The sequence below is a fragment of the Rhinopithecus bieti genome, unplaced genomic scaffold (assembly GCF_001698545.2).
Source record: "Rhinopithecus bieti isolate Rb0 unplaced genomic scaffold, ASM169854v2 scaffold_8226, whole genome shotgun sequence".
NCBI lineage: Eukaryota > Metazoa > Chordata > Mammalia > Primates > Cercopithecidae > Rhinopithecus > Rhinopithecus bieti.
The window spans coordinates 313,328-330,053 of NW_016805992.1; the positions used below are offsets into that span (position 1 = coordinate 313,328).

Below are 16,726 nucleotides of genomic sequence, written 5' to 3' on the forward strand. Positions count from 1 at the left end.
GAACAGAAGAAACAGCACTGAGAGGAGATGGGGGAGGCCCTTACAGCTGTCCAGAGAGGGGTGACAATGGCTTGGGTTAGTGGGGTGGCTGTGGGTGAGAAGTGGTCATCTTTAAGCTGTTTTGATGGGAGAACAAAGACGACATGCTGGCAGATTACAAGTGTACAAGGTCGAGTCTGTTAAATGTTCACTCCCCCACTCTTGTCGTCAAGGTCTATCAGTTAATTCCATGGAGCACCAATGCTTTAATCCCTGGGGAAAGCAAACCCTTTATCCCTGCAGTAATAGTCCCTTGTAGGGGCTTTGCTGAATTTTCCAGGGGGTAATCATATCTTACCATCATTTATTGAGCAAATTACGTGTGCTAGTATGATATACATACGTGCATGGATATGTATAACGCATGTATATGTATATACACATACATGCATGTATAGTTTATCACGGCAGCTCAATGAGGTGTTATGCCCATTTTGGAAAGTGAGAAAAAACATACTCAGATTCAGAAACATTTAGTAGCTTGCCCACAGTCACACAGGAGTTCATCTGATACCAAAACCCTTCCCCTGGGTCACACTGCGTCCACACACTCCTTTTTCTTTGCCCTTGGAACTTTGACCTTCTGACTCCAGATGGAATTCCACCTTCCCCAGTATGCTAATCTTGCTCTTACAAAACTAGTGTTTATGAGTTGGATGACAAAGTTGTTACTATATGGGAGAGACCAAAGGGCACCGAATGGTTCTGTAGTGGTCGTTGCACTGGAAGTTCATTTAACTTGGCTTGTTCCCTTCAGGCAGCAGGCATATGTTTAGTTCTGTGTGCCGGGAGTACTGGTGTAGTTGTGGGGATAGAGGTAGCAGATGTCAGGTCAGGAAGCATGTTGTGTATTAAGGGAAGACAGAGTTAAACAGGCCAAGTGTGTTCTAGGTTAATTCACCAGACGTGTTTTTGCTGAAAGTTAGTGGCTGAAAATCAATATTCTAGTCCCTGAAAACCACCAGACAGGTTGAAATAGTTGTTTTAGACACCGAGTCCAAGTGGAAAGCTCCCAGCTATCCCCTGCCCAAATGCCCAAAGGGCGTGTGAGGGAGTGTGTGTGTGTCTGTGTGTATGTATAAAGGGGGTAGGTGGAAGCTGGGACTTGCTAGCAGGAAGATATGCCCCCTCCACCATGCCAGGACCCACCACACATTCCCTTAACAAATCTGGGGACACATTTCCATCTTAGTTCCTGAAGAGTATGGGACATAACCATGTGGGGTTAAGGGTAGGGGTCTGCAAAAAAGCCTTGACCGAGTGAATACATCTGCAACAGCTGTTGAAACTGTCCTCTGTGGGACAGGTTGTTACCCAGGTTACCAATTAGAAGCAACTTCAGGGGTAACAAGGAGGTGTCACCAGCCCCTTCTATCCCCACTTGTCAACCTATACACGCTGGCAGCTGCATTAAAACTTTAGGTAATATTTAATATTTAGAAAAAGTTTCCAAATTGGTCATTCCTCTAATTGATCCTTCAGCAAGTCTCTAATAGTCTAATAGTCTAATAGTCTTTCCTGCATTTCAGTGATTTGATTATTCAGCAAAGTTGTCATGCAGTAAATTGATTTGTGGCTAATTGGTCTGTTTCCAATAAAGTGTGATATGTATTATAACAGGAGAAGTACAGGGAGCTAAGGGGGTGTATAAGCAAAGGAACTTAGGAAATATAGTCCCGCTTATTGAGAACCTTCTGTATACGAGGCATAGTCTCAGGCTTGCTACATGCAATAACAATACCCTATGAAGTGTGTTTAATCAATTTATGAAAATTAAAGATATCGAGATAGTCTGAATTAACCTAAGTGGGAAAGTGCTGAATCCATGCAGAATTTGTAAAAATCAAACAGTAGTTATCCAATTCTAGAGGAATGCATGCAAGTCACCTGGAGAACTTGTTACAAAAGCAGAGCCTGTTCTGTCTTCTTCCCCTGGCCCTGAGATTCTGATTCATGGGTCTGGACTGGGAGCCTGGAAATCTGCATTCTAATAAGTTACCCCCAGATAATTATAATAGAAAAGACCTCACACCTTGGGAAACACTAACTGATCAATCAGGAACCTTTTGGAGATGGAGTCTTGCATTGTCGCGCAGGCTGGAGTGCAGTGGTGTGATCTTGTCTCACTGCAAGCTCTGCCTCCTGGGTTGACGCCATTCTCCTCACTCAGCCTCCCGAGTAGCTGGGACTACAGGTGCCCGCCACTATGCCTGGCTAATTTTTTGTACTTTTAGTAGAGTTGGGGTTTCACCATGTTAGCCAGGATGGTCTTGATCTCCTGACCTCGTAATCTGCCTGCCTTGGCCTCCCTAAGTGCTGGAGTTAGAGGTGTGAGCCACGGTGCTTACTGTAGCTTACTGTAGCCTGGACCTCCTGGGATCAAGCAATCGTCCCACTTCACCCTCCCTAATAGCTGGGACTACAGGCATGTGCTACCACACCCAGCAATCTTAGTTTTTTGAAGAAATGTGGTCTTGCTCTATTACCCAGGCTGATCGCAAACTCCTAGCCTCAAGCCATCCTGCCCCCATTTGGGCTTCCAAAGTCCTGGGAGTACAGGCACAGGCCCACCACACACAGCCAACGTTGTTTCAATGGTAAAAAGAGCACACAATAGGACTTACTAAAGTTGTGTTCACGTCTGGCTGTGGATTCCTTGAAATGTGGCCAGTCCACACCAGGATGAGTTGTAAGTAAAAAATGCATGTTGGATTTCCAAAACTTAGTACTAAAATTATGTAAAATATTTCATAATTGTGAGTTACACATTGTAGTGATGACAGTTTGAATATTCTGGAGAAAATAAAACGAGTTCACTTTTTTCACTTTTAAAATGTGGTTACTGTAAAATTTAAAATGACATGTGCCTCACATGTGTGGCTTTCATTATAATTCTATCAATCCCATTTTAGAACCACATTTTTCATTTTGCTCAAATGAATATTGAAAGAGTGTGTGTGTGTCCCCAAGAACTGGTCATTTGGAGGTGAGGGATGTTCACAAGGAATTAAAATGTTATGACAGATAACCTGAACATTGTCAGTGTCTTGATCTTGTATTTTAACATTGCCTCCTGGTGATAGGTGGGTGCTGTAGAGGGAAATTCCTTGGAGTTCAGGACTCAGAACCTCCCTACTTCTCACCCTGCTTGTTTTGTCTCAGAATCTTTGATCTGCTTACTTTCAGGATGAGAGATGCCAGTATGTAAGACTTTGGATCGTCAACCCAAATCAGGGGTAGCTCTGACACGTGTACCCCCCCCCCCTTTACCGGGAAGCTCACTGATCCCACATAAAATAGACAAGAGGCGACAGCTGCAATCCTCTGAATCTTAATAACTGACACTTGTTTGGTCCCTAACTGGTAACCATAACCCTCCTCTCACCCTCACTATAGCCATGTACAATCAGGATGCACCGTTATCATCTCCATTTATAAATGGCATAACTAACTCAGAAGAACTTTGAGATAACTTAGCAAGAAGTAACAGTCAGGGTTTCACTCTAGACATTCTGACTGAGGGATCCCCAGCTGCTGTTCAACCCTGCTTCATGGCAGGGTATTGAAAATCTCATGAGGGATACAATTTGTTATTCCTCCTGTGTGGTAAAATGTAGCTGGGGTGCCATGGTCATTTCAAAGCACAGTAACAATTCTTAGTAATTTTGGTAGAGCAAGAGTAGACACAGAGAAAGGAGAAATGTAATTTCTGAGAGAAGGATGGCCTTGAGCTCTGCATTAAAGACAATGTGCCTACACAGCTCCTTTATTAGAGGAGGTATTCTAGGGCAGGAGAATTTCATCACCAAAGGTGGGACTTACTGTGTCTTTTAATGCGAGACTAGCTGCTACTCCGCTTTCCCTCAAATTTGCTGTTGGGATTCAGAATATGAAGAGGTTTTGAACAGCATTGGTGGGGTAGAGAAAGGATGATGTGATCTGATTTGCTATGAGTAAATGGTCTGAGTCTTTTAGATGTCATAGTGTTGGATTGTGTATGCACTGTATGCACAGTTCTGATGATGTATGACAGGTATCAGTGGGCAAAAGCAAATTCTGTGGCTTCCCATGTAGGGTCTACAGAGCTCAGAGGTGTTCCATCCTACTTCTCAGGGGAGGCAGGGAAATCACGAGGCTGAAAAATGTGCTAAGTGATTTCTGAAGATAAGCACTTTAAAGACAAGGTAAGGAAGATAACAGCAATGAAACTGTGCTCCAAGATGACTACATCACTACAATGTGTAACTCACATCAGAGCCAAGTAGAGATGACTCCTTGTTATCTTAGAGCATTTCTTCCGCTTCTGCTTGTATCATTTTTGGAGATTTTGCTGCATTTTTCGTCATTTTCTAGATCGGGGTCCCCAACGGGACACACGGCAGGATGTGAGCAGTGCTTCTTGTGTGTTTGCAGCCTCTCCCCCTCAGTCACATTACTGCCCGAGCTCCACCTGCTCTCATGGGAGCACAAAAACCCTACTGTAAACTGTGCAGGTGAGGCATCTAGGTTGCACTCTGCTTTTGAGACTCTAATGCCCGATGATGTGGATTGGAACAATTTTTTCCTTAAAGTACTCCCCTACCTCCCCGGTCTGTGGAAAAACTGTCTTCCACAAAAGTGGTCCCTGGTGCCAAGAAGGCCGGGGACTGCTCCTCTAGGTGTTTGGGGACTGGTTTAGTCCATCTAAGTATCTTGAGAAGCTTTGAGGGTAAGTGGGCTTGGTCACCTCCATGGTCAATAAATGTTTAAGTCATTGCTCAAATTAAAACTAGAAGGCTGCAGTAACCACAGGAGTATTTCCCTCATGAACACATTCACTAAGTTCACTAACTGACCAACAGATCAAGTCCAGAACTCAGTTGACTATTGTAGAGTGAAAGTGAACAGGAGCATTTCCTAGATAAACCGTTGCTTTCTGAATTTTCCAATACATCCAAAGAGTTATTCTTCATGCTTTCAGGAGGGTTTTTCCGTGTTGCAGCAAACCAGGGTGCATGGCCTGAGAGGTTCTGGAAACTCTCTCAAATTTTCCTGTGGGGCAGAGGTGGGCTGGTTGGCACCTGTTGTCTCTCCATGTATCTGCATAGGGGACTGAGATAACTTATCCTTTCCTTGAACGGCTCTCCTGGAAGATTAGCCCAAAATCTTGGCCATTATTACAATCCAACATCTTCTCAAATGGATGCATACTGGGATTAGCTCAGACCTTAAAACCTGAAATTTGCGGGATTCTGGGATTTGAAAATGGAGACTTTGGTTGTCTGGTAAATATTTATTGGCACAAAGGTAAGAGACTGATCATTTCAGATATATTGAGGTGTCCTAAGCTCAGAATTTTTGGAAGACCTTCTGTGAGGGTCCATATTCTGGGCTACATTTCTTTATCCCCTGAGGTGAGCTTCTGTCTCCATTCTGACCCCACAGAATCCCCACAAGCTGAGGGGACATGTCTGCAGTTGCAGAATTGCCAAGGGATTTGTCAGAAGCCTTCAGCCTCTTTCAGTAGGACTGTGAGATCTTATTCTGTTTTGCTGCATTTTCATTTAGTCACGAGTATAGCATGGCTGAGTTGGAAAACAAATGCCCATAACGTTTTATGATTGACAATGGATTGATTTGTAGTTGGATGAGGGAAGGAAGTAAAGCAGTAGCTGGGGCAGTGCTGCAGAACTCAGAAGCCACGTGCCCTCCCCTCTGGTCTTGTTCTTTCTCTTCCTGGCCGATATTGGCTGTGACTCCTTTACAGCCCTTGAGAATTGCTGAAAGCCGAGCATTTTGTCCAAACGCAGAACACTTGGTGTGTCCCAGATGCAGTTCCTCCAGATGGAGAAAAGCAACAACTCATTGATAATGATACCAGCAACAGTGCAAACCGAAGGATTGTCTTCAACACATCATTTATTTGGAAAATTTCTCAAACCCTAAAAATGAGGGCAATGAAATGGGATGAGTATCTTAGTGGGATAAGAATCACTTCTTCCTGGGTGAAGGTTACCTTCTGATGTCCCCCTTATCTGGTGCCCCAGAGCACCCCACCTAGTGGGGTAGACACCAGAACTAGTCAGTGAGCCTTGTTGAGGCTCAGATCTCATTTGACTTTATACAGGAAAGTGAAAGAACATCCCTTTAGCTAGACCAGGGCTCTCTAAAGAGCATGTTTTTAGAACCATTGAACCATGGTTGGTGCCCTGTTGGTGTGCTGTATGGTAAGTGTGTGACTTGCATGGATTCATTTTCCCAAATACTTAAGACTATGTCTTAGATATAATGAGGGAGGCTCTGTAGTCCCTAACTGCATTGCAGAGACCAGGGTCATTCATTGATCCCTGGTGAGGCATCCTGTTTTGAATGCATACTCTGCAGCCCCTTGTCTGTGTTGGGAGGGGTACAAGGCCATGCACGTTCTTGCTGGAATTTGGCTGTTTAGGATGTCTTTGTTACCTTTTGAACTTCATCTGAGAACTGAACAGATTTCATCTTTCTGCTCCACAGGATTCACCCAGCTATCTCTGGGGTGGGAAGCATGGGGAGATGATACTAATGGAGGAACGAAAGCTCCCAAGGCATAAACACTCCTCATCAAAATAGGGAGTAAAATACAGTGAAATTAGTGTTCTTACTGTGGCCCTATAAGAAACTTGTGTTGAAACCCTTGTGTGGAGTGCCAACATGGGCCCACTGTATTTCGTTAGCATCCAGCTTGTTTCAACTAGATGTACATAGTACTTCTTACTAACATGTCTCAGTAGAGTTAATAAAGCACTTTAACATGGGTTCATATTCCCATTCAAGAGGCTGCATCCTTCTTCATTTTGCTCCAACACGACCTTAAGTGCATGCAAGTAAGTATCTATTTAAACTACATCTGTAACTCATAAATTAGATCTTGACTCCAAAAGCATCTGTAATTTGATCAGTAGAGTTGCATGTGATTATATTAGAACAGAATCTTTCACTTGCCTCTGCGGACCAAAAGTCTGGGCAAGGAGGGAGAAATTGGTTTGTGAAATACCATCTAAGAAGCTGTGCATGATGATCTCCTGTAGCTGTAAGGTGGCTTAGTATCTACCTGGTTTTCTTGAATGCACCTTGAATTAGGCAGGGCTCAGTCAGAAAATTACTACTTTACCAATGAGGAAGACGAGGCTCAGAGAGCATGCTCTGTCAAGTCATGAGAGCAAGGACATCATGAAAGCAGAACTCAAACCTGGATCTTCTTGCCCCAAGTACTGAATCCGCAAGGTCTTGGGTTGCTTCCCAGTTTTAACTTGTTCCTAAAGGTCAAAAAGATGAGGTCTCATGATGGTTGCAATCTGTGGTGAGTTAGCCAGGAAAGTAGTCTTCTATGGTATCTGTTTAGTTTTTCCCCAAAGGCTTTTGATGAGTTTTAGGACAACTTGACCAGTGTTTTGCAAACTCACAGAAGCGATGAAAAAAAAAAATTATACACTATTTCTGGAAGTCCCCAGAAACGTTTCTTCTGCCTTGAAGGGTTCTGAATGTGTCATGGAGCAGCTGACCCAGAATCTTTCTACTGATAGATTCTACTAGTGGGATCATAGTTACTGGCATAAGTATTTCCCAGGCCCCATTTCCCTCTTTACTCCTTTGTCTTGCTGCCTCCTCTCCTGCGGTACCATTGGCCTGCCCCTCTCTACCTGCCCTGTGGCAAGGGCTCTGCCAGACACTGGGGATGTAAAGGTCGACAAAATAGACACTGTCCCAGCCTGCATGGAGCTCTCATTCCAGGAGGGTGAAAGGTAAATGATCAGGTGGGGTGGAAATAAGGTTAGAGTTGCTATATGACATGAAGGGGTAGGGATGAAGTTGGAAAGTGCCCTTAAAGAGCAGTCAGGCTGGGTGCAGTAGCTCACGTCTGTAATCCTAGCACTTTGGGAGGCTGAGGTGGGCAAATCACTTGAGGTTAGGAGTTCAAGACCAGCCTGGCCAACGTGGTGAAACACTGTTCTCTACTAAAAAATACAAAAATTAGCCAGGCATGGTGGTGGGTGCCTTCAATCCCAGCTACTAGGGAGGCTGAGGCAGGAGAATTGCTTGAACCTAGAGTGAGCTGAGATCGTGCCAGTGCAATTCAGCCTGGGGAACAGAGCAAGACTCTGACTCCAAAAAAAAAAGGCAGAGAGCCAGAGAAGAAAGCATCTCTTTCTTTCTAGGGAACAGATATTTGATTTGAAACGTAAAAGCTGAAAGTCAGGTGGAGGGTGAGCAAGTGCCAAGACTAAGCAGAGAATGGATTTGCATGTGTGCAGGAACGATTAAAAAAGCCTGTGTGGGCCGGGCGGGGTGGCTCATGCCTGTAATCCCAGCACTTTGGGAGGCTGAGGCAGGTGGATCACGAGGTCAGGAGATTGAGACCATCCTGGCTAACATGGTAAAACCCCATCTCTATTAAAAATACAAAAAATATTAGCCGGGCATGGTGGCAAGTACCTGTTGTCCCAGCTCCTCAGGAGGCTGAAGGCAGAATAGTGTGAACCTGGGAGGTGGAGCTTGCAGTGAGTGGAGATTGCACCACTGCACTCCAGCCTGGGCAACAGAACAAGACTCCGTCTCAAAAAAAAAAAAAAAAAAAAAAATTCTGTGTGCCTGGAGCATAGTAACCAAGGGCCAAGAGAATGAAGATGAAGATTGAAAGAGGGGCAGAGGCAGCTTATTAAAGTATGGATTTTATTCTAGGATCAATGGAAAACCATTGAAGGGTTTTAAGCAGGGAGTGATAGGATGTAGATGTGTATAAATTTATATTTAAGTAGATAGATGGACTTGAGATTTGATACATGTAAATAGTTGCTGGTTTGAAGGAGCAAGAGTTGAACAGACAAGATTTCAGGCTGTTGACTTGGTTTTGATGAACTACTAGTGGTTTATATTAATCTAGTCATCGTGTGCATGAAGTGGACACATTTAAGATTTCTTCTGAAATTACTGATGAATGGGAAGTGGGGACATGGAGATCATGATCTGACTGCACTACTGCTCACTTTGGCCAGGGATGCATGGTATGGAGGATGACCATATTGCAGGTCACGTCCCAACATGGTGACCGTAAGACATCTTCCCATCATTTCTGCGGATGTCCTGGGCATTGCCTTGCTCTGTCTCCGGGCTGTGCTTAGCCAACTCTGCGTGTATCAGATTGCTGACGTGCTTGGCATATCTGCTGCAAATGTAGCACTCAAGTCCACATCTTCCCTAATAACCTTGTGTCCAAATTGTAGTGTCACACAAGGGCGTGTTTAGAAATTAGCATTTGAAAAGGAGCCTCCTTGCTTTCAGTTTGAGCTGACATGGTCTCTTTTCCTCTGTGGAAATGAAATTTATTAATCATAATAAAACCATTGGATGCTGAAGGTAGAGGTCACCCTGAGGAGAAAAGCCAGCTCATTTATGAGGAATAGTTCAGTGCTGCTGTATTTTCCTTCTGCCTTGGAAGAGAATACTGCCAAATTGTTACCTTGGGTTTTCCACAAAGGTTGAAACTATGCCCAGTGTTATAGAATTTATCATTAAAGTATGTAGTAGTAAAAGGTGGGAGGTACACTTTTATTAAATACATTCAAACCGCCCATATAGTGTCTCCCCAAAAGAGGAAATTATTGCCATAGTAAAATCATTTCCCCAATTTTTAAAATGAAATATCTGAATTTGCATCTTTTCACATTTGTTTTGAAGTAACTCCATGCCATAACATCACTTAAAGTCTCAAAGATTTCAGTTTGCCTTTGCAGTTTATATCCTATTTATGAAATAGCTTTAGCCAAATGAAAGTGCATTATTCGCCTCAGAAGAGAAGCATCCTGTTTGAGGATCAGGAGAATCCTGTTGAAGCTGAAAGCCTCATCTAGATTATTTGCATACTCAATGCCCTTTGACACAGGCAGATGGGCTTAAGAGTTGGAACATGCCCAATGCAAACGGGATATAATTGTTTTATTCCACCCTAGGGTCTAACTTGGAGTCCGAGAAGGTCCATCATCCCGTTTCCTTCACCTTCCCAGACTCCACAGTGTGAGGGGTCAAGCATGGATTGGTGTGACTTATCTACCACCTATGAGAAAGATTGGAAGGAAAATGGGGGAAAACTGGAAAGGAGAGGGAAAAAGTACATGCAAATTGGACTCTAAGGGATGGGAGATGAGTATAAAGTTGATAATGCGGACAGACCCATTTCTTCCAGCCTTGTTCCTTCATTCAGGAAATGGTCAAAGAGTCAAAAAAACCATGTAGATCCCACTGAGTGGCTGATGCCTTCATCCCGAGCTGCTGTGAATGTTGGTTACCAACAGGTATAGCTGCTGCCTTCTCCAGAAAATTGTGCCATGTCAAAGGAAGCCACTTTAACTCAGTGGTGCATCAAACTCAGTGGTGCGTCACTAACTCCTCAGGAAAGCCCACAGCTAATGCTTAAAACGTACGTGGGCATTAAAAGAGCCAACCCACTTGCCTGCAGGTGGAACCAGCTGTAGCATGAAACTCACAGGATCAGGTGGCAGATATTCTTCATCTCAGACCTTGCTTTTTTTTCCCCTCGCTCTGACCTACTTGCCCCTCTATTCCTCTTAAGGGTACACCCCCCTCCTTCGGTAAGTCACTTGCACAGGAATCTCTATTCCAGAATCAGCTTTCAAGTAATGGACCTCTAGCACCATTTATCTGGCAGGGCAAACAAGTATGGACAAAGGGTACGGTGGACCAAGCATGCAAGTTGCCTTAAGAGATTCAAGGATCAGGCTGGGTGTAGTGGCTCATGCCTGTAATCCTAACATTTTGGGAGGCTGAGGCAGGTAGATTACTTGAACCCTGGAGTTTTGAACCCACTTGGGAAACACAGCAAGACTGTCTCTCCCATCTTCCCTCCACCAAAAAAAAAAAAAATTGAAGGATTAGCTCTGTCTAGTTATGTGACTTTGAGCAAGTGACTCCACATGATTCCAAAAAAAGAAAAAAAAAGAAAAAAAAAAAACACTTCCAGGTATTTAGTAGGCATTCAGTACATTTGGTTTCCATCTGTTCTCCATTTTTATTCTAAAGCCTATACCAGAAGCCATGGCAGGGAGTAGGATGGTAGAGACAAAAACACAAAGATGAATAAATGTCATTAAGATATGTTGTTTCAAATGCCTCTCCGTTCCCAGAACCTGGCCATCGATGAATGAGACTGAAGATCTGACATAGGATCAAAACCAAATCAGTCTGATTGCATGGGAATAGGGGTCCCACAGACCCTTCAAGGGTGCTTCCATTCAAATACACTTGTTCATTTCCATTCTAAGATGCTGGACACTAACTTCAGACAGGTTCACTTCACCGTTTCCTATCCACCCTATTTCACTTGAATGGTGACAGCTGAATCAGGGGCAAAAGGCATTCTCGAGAATAAACATACCACCCTCCGTGGGTGCTGGACTTAATACTTCAAGTTGTTTCTTTCTTGCCTACCTCAATCTCTAATGTAGTGACTTCAGCAGTGTAGAAACAATGTTATGCGGGGAGGCAGGGAAAATTATATATTACACATATGTACGTGTGTATATATCTGTTAAACAGCAATATGATCAGCCATGTTAAATGCACAAAAAAATGCAGATGAGTAGGACCCCTCCATACTGTCTTGGTATTTTGGATTTTATGATTGTTATTATTTTGTAATTGTATACTATGGATCTATCTTCTCCTCTATTTTCCTTTCAGTTACGGACGAGTTTATGCTGCCGACCCCTACCACCACGCACTTGCTCCAGCCCCCACCTACGGCGTTGGTGCCATGGTGAGTACCACTTTCTCCTTGTCCTCAACTTCTTCCTGCCTCCCTTCCCTTCCCCCAGCTGGGACCTCAGTACGGGTTGACGTCCTCTCACTTCCCCTTAATTGAATTTGTCTCTTGTGCTAACAGCAGCTAAAATGCCACATTAATCCTCCCAGTAAACTTGATAAATGTCTTAATTTCTTGGCAATGTAGTGCATGTAAGTTATTATATTTCTAATTTTGCAAGTCTCACCTAGCAGAGCACTTACCTTAATGGAATAATTAGTCATTTTGATAATTAAATCCATCACTAACAGAATGCAGTGTCAATGCAGAACTTTTTTTTTCTTTTTTCCTCCCTTGCTGCTCATTCACATAGCCCCAAGGTTCCAGCCCCAGCACAGACTTCAGAGGAGCTAAGCTGCACACTTCCAGGCCTCTGCTGTCAGGCAGCTGAGAATCTGACTGCCTCTCCTCCCCTATTACAATTCATGTTTAAAGTCATAGTCGCCCAGGAAAGAAAATAGAGAGGGGCACACTTTGTGTACCTAGTACATAAGAAAGTAGAAGGAATCAGCTGGGTTTGGGGGTTGTCTTTTGTTTTGGGGCAGGTCTGGGTTTTTGTTTTGGGAGCGGGTGGGGGGAGGGTAAAAAATGGGAGGTAAGGGTGGGGTGAACTTGCCTGTACTTGTTCAAACTTCTATGCACTGAAACTCTTGAGTACAGTAAGACGTGCCCATCACGTGAGAGCATATGCAATCATTACAAAGCTTTGGCATGCAGTTTTCTGCTTGGATCAAGAATATCAGTCCTTATCCTAAAAATGAATCCCCGTAGGCATTCATTTGAATTGCCAATACTTTTAGAAAAAGGAAATCGTTAAGTGCCACCTTGTAGCCATTAAAGCCATGGCCAGACACTTCACTGATGCTCAGTTGTAGCAATTCAGCCATGATTTGGAAACATTGTTTTGCACAAGCTTAATTACATCAAGCAATTCATCTGTACAACTTCCCTTCTCAAGATCAGACTCCATACAGCTTGCAGAGCCAAGTCAAGAAGTAGATTGAGATTTTCATCCCAATTCTGCATTCAACAACTCAGCTTCAACACCTCGTCCACTTGAGGAATGTGTTGGCGAGTTGAATTACAGTCAGTAAATTGTCCAAATTCAACCTCAAGTGTAGATTATTCTGTTCCCTTGGGGAAGCTTAATCCAGTCCAATAAAAAAAAGAGACAGTGAAAATCCTTCAGTTGTCCAGCTTGTACGAGTCCTTTTAGCTAAGAGGACTAGGCTGAAAGAATTTAGTTTTACAGGGAATTTCTTTAGGAGGAGCTATTGGGGAGGGTCAAAAATGGCCCTATCTTTAGTTCTCCAAGAATGACCTGGGATGGGTAGCGGGTGCCTCCATTTCGGTTGGTTTTGAGTGTCTATTTTCACATTAGTCTTTTGATGATCCACATGTTGCAAAAGGAAAATGTAAAAAACACACCCCTCAAATTGCTTTGTTTCAGAATGCTTTTGCACCTTTGACTGATGCCAAGACTAGGAGCCATGCTGATGATGTGGGTCTCGTTCTTTCTTCATTGCAGGCTAGTATATACCGAGGGGGATACAACCGTTTTGCTCCATACTAAATGACAAAACCATAAAAACCTTCCAATGTGGGGAGAAAGGAAGCTTTCCGAGGCCTGAGTATTGCAATACATGCAGTAGTACATCATTTTAGCAACTCTAAAAAAAAAAAAAAAAAAAAAAAAAAAAAATACAAATAAAAAGGAAAAAAATTACATTTTTTATCTTATACCTCAGATATTTTGTTCTGTGTATTTTAATATTGTGGGTCTTTAATTTCTGAAGGTTCCGTAGTTTGGTTGCTGGCTGTAGGAGTTTTTGTGGTTGATCTAGAAAGATGCTAGATATGAATAAAAACTGGTTTAGGGCCATATCCAGAGTGCTATATTATGTAAATGACTTATATATGCTGAATATTAAGCTAACTGGGGTTATCAGTTGTTTGGGAAGAGTTTAAGTGACTACAGTAGTCATTTTTTTCTGCATCTGCATTATTTTATTTTGTGAAAGGGGAGGTTGGGAGGGACTTAGGGGATTGGAACTGGGGTTTGGCTGAAAGACAAAAAAGTTGTAACTGATGAATCTAAACGACCCACTGCACCAACAATCATTTATCAATGGTTCTAAGTTACTCATTGCCAGTTCAAGCCAAAGGTTATGTTAAGGGGGTGCTTCTAGTAGCACTTGTGCATCTGAGTTGAATGAAGCTGTGCAAACCCACCCTTTAAACCATTCCACCCAGCAGTATTCAGCTTCTTAACCAGTCGCTATTTAGGGAGAAAAAAACCCACTCGTTAGGTCATCAAACATTCTTTTTGTATTTCTTCCAGTATAATAAATTATTGATATCATTGCTGACTTTTATATTATGGGAGGGAAAAAATAACATTAATAAAAGGTGATAAAAGCACTGTTTCTATTTTCTTTTTTTCCAAAAAAAGAAAGTAATAACTTAAATTATTTGTACCAGTTAAAATATGTATAAAATTTACATCTGTGCAGTGGAGTTGTTAAGTTCTAGAAACAGTCTATGAAGCTTTAGTTTTAGCCTAGTAGAACAACTGTTAGAGACAGACGTATAATTTTTATGGAATTACATGATAATCATATTCGGATTTATAGAAGCATTTTACAAGTATTGCAATCATTGAGTAGAGATAATCATGGTATTTTCATCAGCTTGGTACTTTTTGAAACGTGACTGCGTTGTGTGAGCAATCTGCAATTTTTCAGTCCGTGAGATCCTGCCCTTTCCACCTCTTTCCCACACCCAAGGATTATCTCAAAATGATCTCTTTAGTTCTGTCTCCATGGCCCAGGACACTTGTCAGAAGGATGCAAAAAACAAAAAAAACAAAGTACATCCATCCTCTTCGTCCCAAAAGAACAAAGTCTGCCCACCTTTCTTGGATGCAGGGCCAGAGTGACACAGCCGAAAAATTGCAGTTTGTCTGTACTTTTGTTTGAACTTTCCACGTTGTCCTGTTTACAAGTTAACCTAAGTTGGGGTATCTGTCACGGGTCTTCCTGTTTTTGTATTTAAATGAAAACAGCAGCAGGCTGTCCCTGAGTAGTTTTGCTGCCATAGGTTAAGTCCTCATGTGTACAGTGCAGGCCCTGTGGCACGCACTTCAGTAAGTTATCAACTCACCGCTGTGAACCTGCCAATCCGCTGTAACAACTCTGCTTTAAAACAAAACCAAACAAAACTTAAAAAAAAAAAAAGTGTGATCCAGCTTTCTCTTGCCATCCTATGTGCATGCCGTAAGATCAGTTGGATATTAAACCATCAATAAAGTTTCACAAGATTTGAAAACAAAGTTTCTGTAGCTTCGATATCTAAGACAGATAGTGATCTTGAAAAGAGAGAAGGGGGAGGGGGGAGAAGGTTTATCAGCCAAAAGCATATGAAGTGTTCTTTTCACCACACTTCTTTGGGTGGGTGAGGGGAGGGGCAAGGGGGTGTTTTATAGCATCACTAAGACATTCTCATTCCCCCACCTGGAAAATAGTGTTATGGCAATGGGTGCCTGGTTGATGTTCTTAAAGGAAACGAGCTATTAAAATACGATGGCATCCTCCAGAGGGAAGAAAGAGTAGGAGCAGGGGGGCTATGGAGAATAAATTTCTCCCGATTGCCTCAGATTTCAAAATCCAGAATTTGTATTGTGTTTCGAATCACAAACATAGAATTCTTACTGTGTTGGTTAAAGTAAAATTCATTTGCAGTTTTGATTTTCATCAATGAGCTGTACTTTCCCCCATGACTGTATGTAGTTTTAATAAAATCATTTAGAGTAAGTGGGTGCCAACTGATGTTGCAGAATCTTTTGTCTAGGCACTCCAAGATGCCAATAAGTCATTTTAAAAATGTATGTCAGAGATGTAAACAAACATTTTGGATTTTTTTTAAACAGTATTTATTTGGAATGTTTTCGTTTATCTAAATAACTATTGCTATTATGAATTATGGAAAATTACTATTATGTGTGGCATATAGTGACTTCTTAACACACACATCACGCAATCTGCAAACCCAGAAAATGTGTATATCTGTCTTTAGAAATTAGTGTTTATATCACTTACAGTGGTTTGTGAATAAAAAAACTGGTTTGTAATATCAAAAAAATAAAAGCTTAGTCTGAAAAGGTACAAGTTGGTGTTCTGAGTTCTTTGGCTTCCATGGGTTTTCTCAGTGGGTAGATTCATTGTCCACAGGTGTGACTGCACTTGGGCCCACCCGGAGATGGGGTGGGGGGGGTGTGGGTATTGCTCAAGTGAGCAGCAGGCTGACCTGGCCGCCAGTAGACCAGATGCCTCTGGCAAGTGCCCTGGTTTTACTGGTTCAAAGTGCTTCTCTTGCTCGCCCATTTTTCCAAAGAAGTCAGTGGAACTCAACCCAGTTGTTTAAGAAACTGAACTAAGCTTAGCCATCTCCCAACATGGAAGTGTCAGTCTTCGGTTTAAAACAATACATCACTCATCTCAAATATGTTCGAGCTATTAACGACTTTTTGGGAGACCTTGGATAAGATGAAAAAAATATAGCAAGTGATAGAGTTCACATACATGAGTGCCCATTAGGAGCCCAAAAGTCGTGTGTTCCTTATTTAAAAATCTTATCAGAGTTGAACTGTCCACCCCATTTAGTTACTTAGTATCTTAATCCTCTCATTTTATATTAATATTGTTATCAAGTTGGCAACACAAAGGTTTTTAAAATGTGCATTCTAGAAACATTGAGTGTACACCCTGATTCTGTCACTTGCTGGTGGCAATCCAGGATGAATTAAACCAAAGCACTGTGCCTCAGTTTCCTCACCTACACCTCAGAATGATAGTC

At 42.4% G+C, this 16,726-nt stretch overlaps 1 protein-coding gene across 16 annotated transcripts in view; it reads left to right on the forward strand.

Annotated features, from left to right (window-relative positions):
* The window catches only part of RBFOX1 (RNA binding fox-1 homolog 1), a 205,320-nt gene extending 189,287 nt beyond the window's left edge, over positions 1–16,033 (forward strand). For 8 of the 16 annotated variants that reach the window (XM_017874412.1, XM_017874421.1, XM_017874411.1 and 5 more), the window contains 2 exons: positions 11,752–11,827; positions 12,186–13,310. In XM_017874412.1, coding sequence (XP_017729901.1) covers positions 11,752–11,827; positions 12,186–12,333 — 224 coding nt within the window. In that variant the 3' untranslated portion in view covers positions 12,334–13,310. The other 8 variants (XM_017874423.1, XM_017874422.1, XM_017874414.1 and 5 more) reach the window with 3 other exon arrangements.
* Positions 16,034–16,726: the final 693 nt, after the last annotated feature.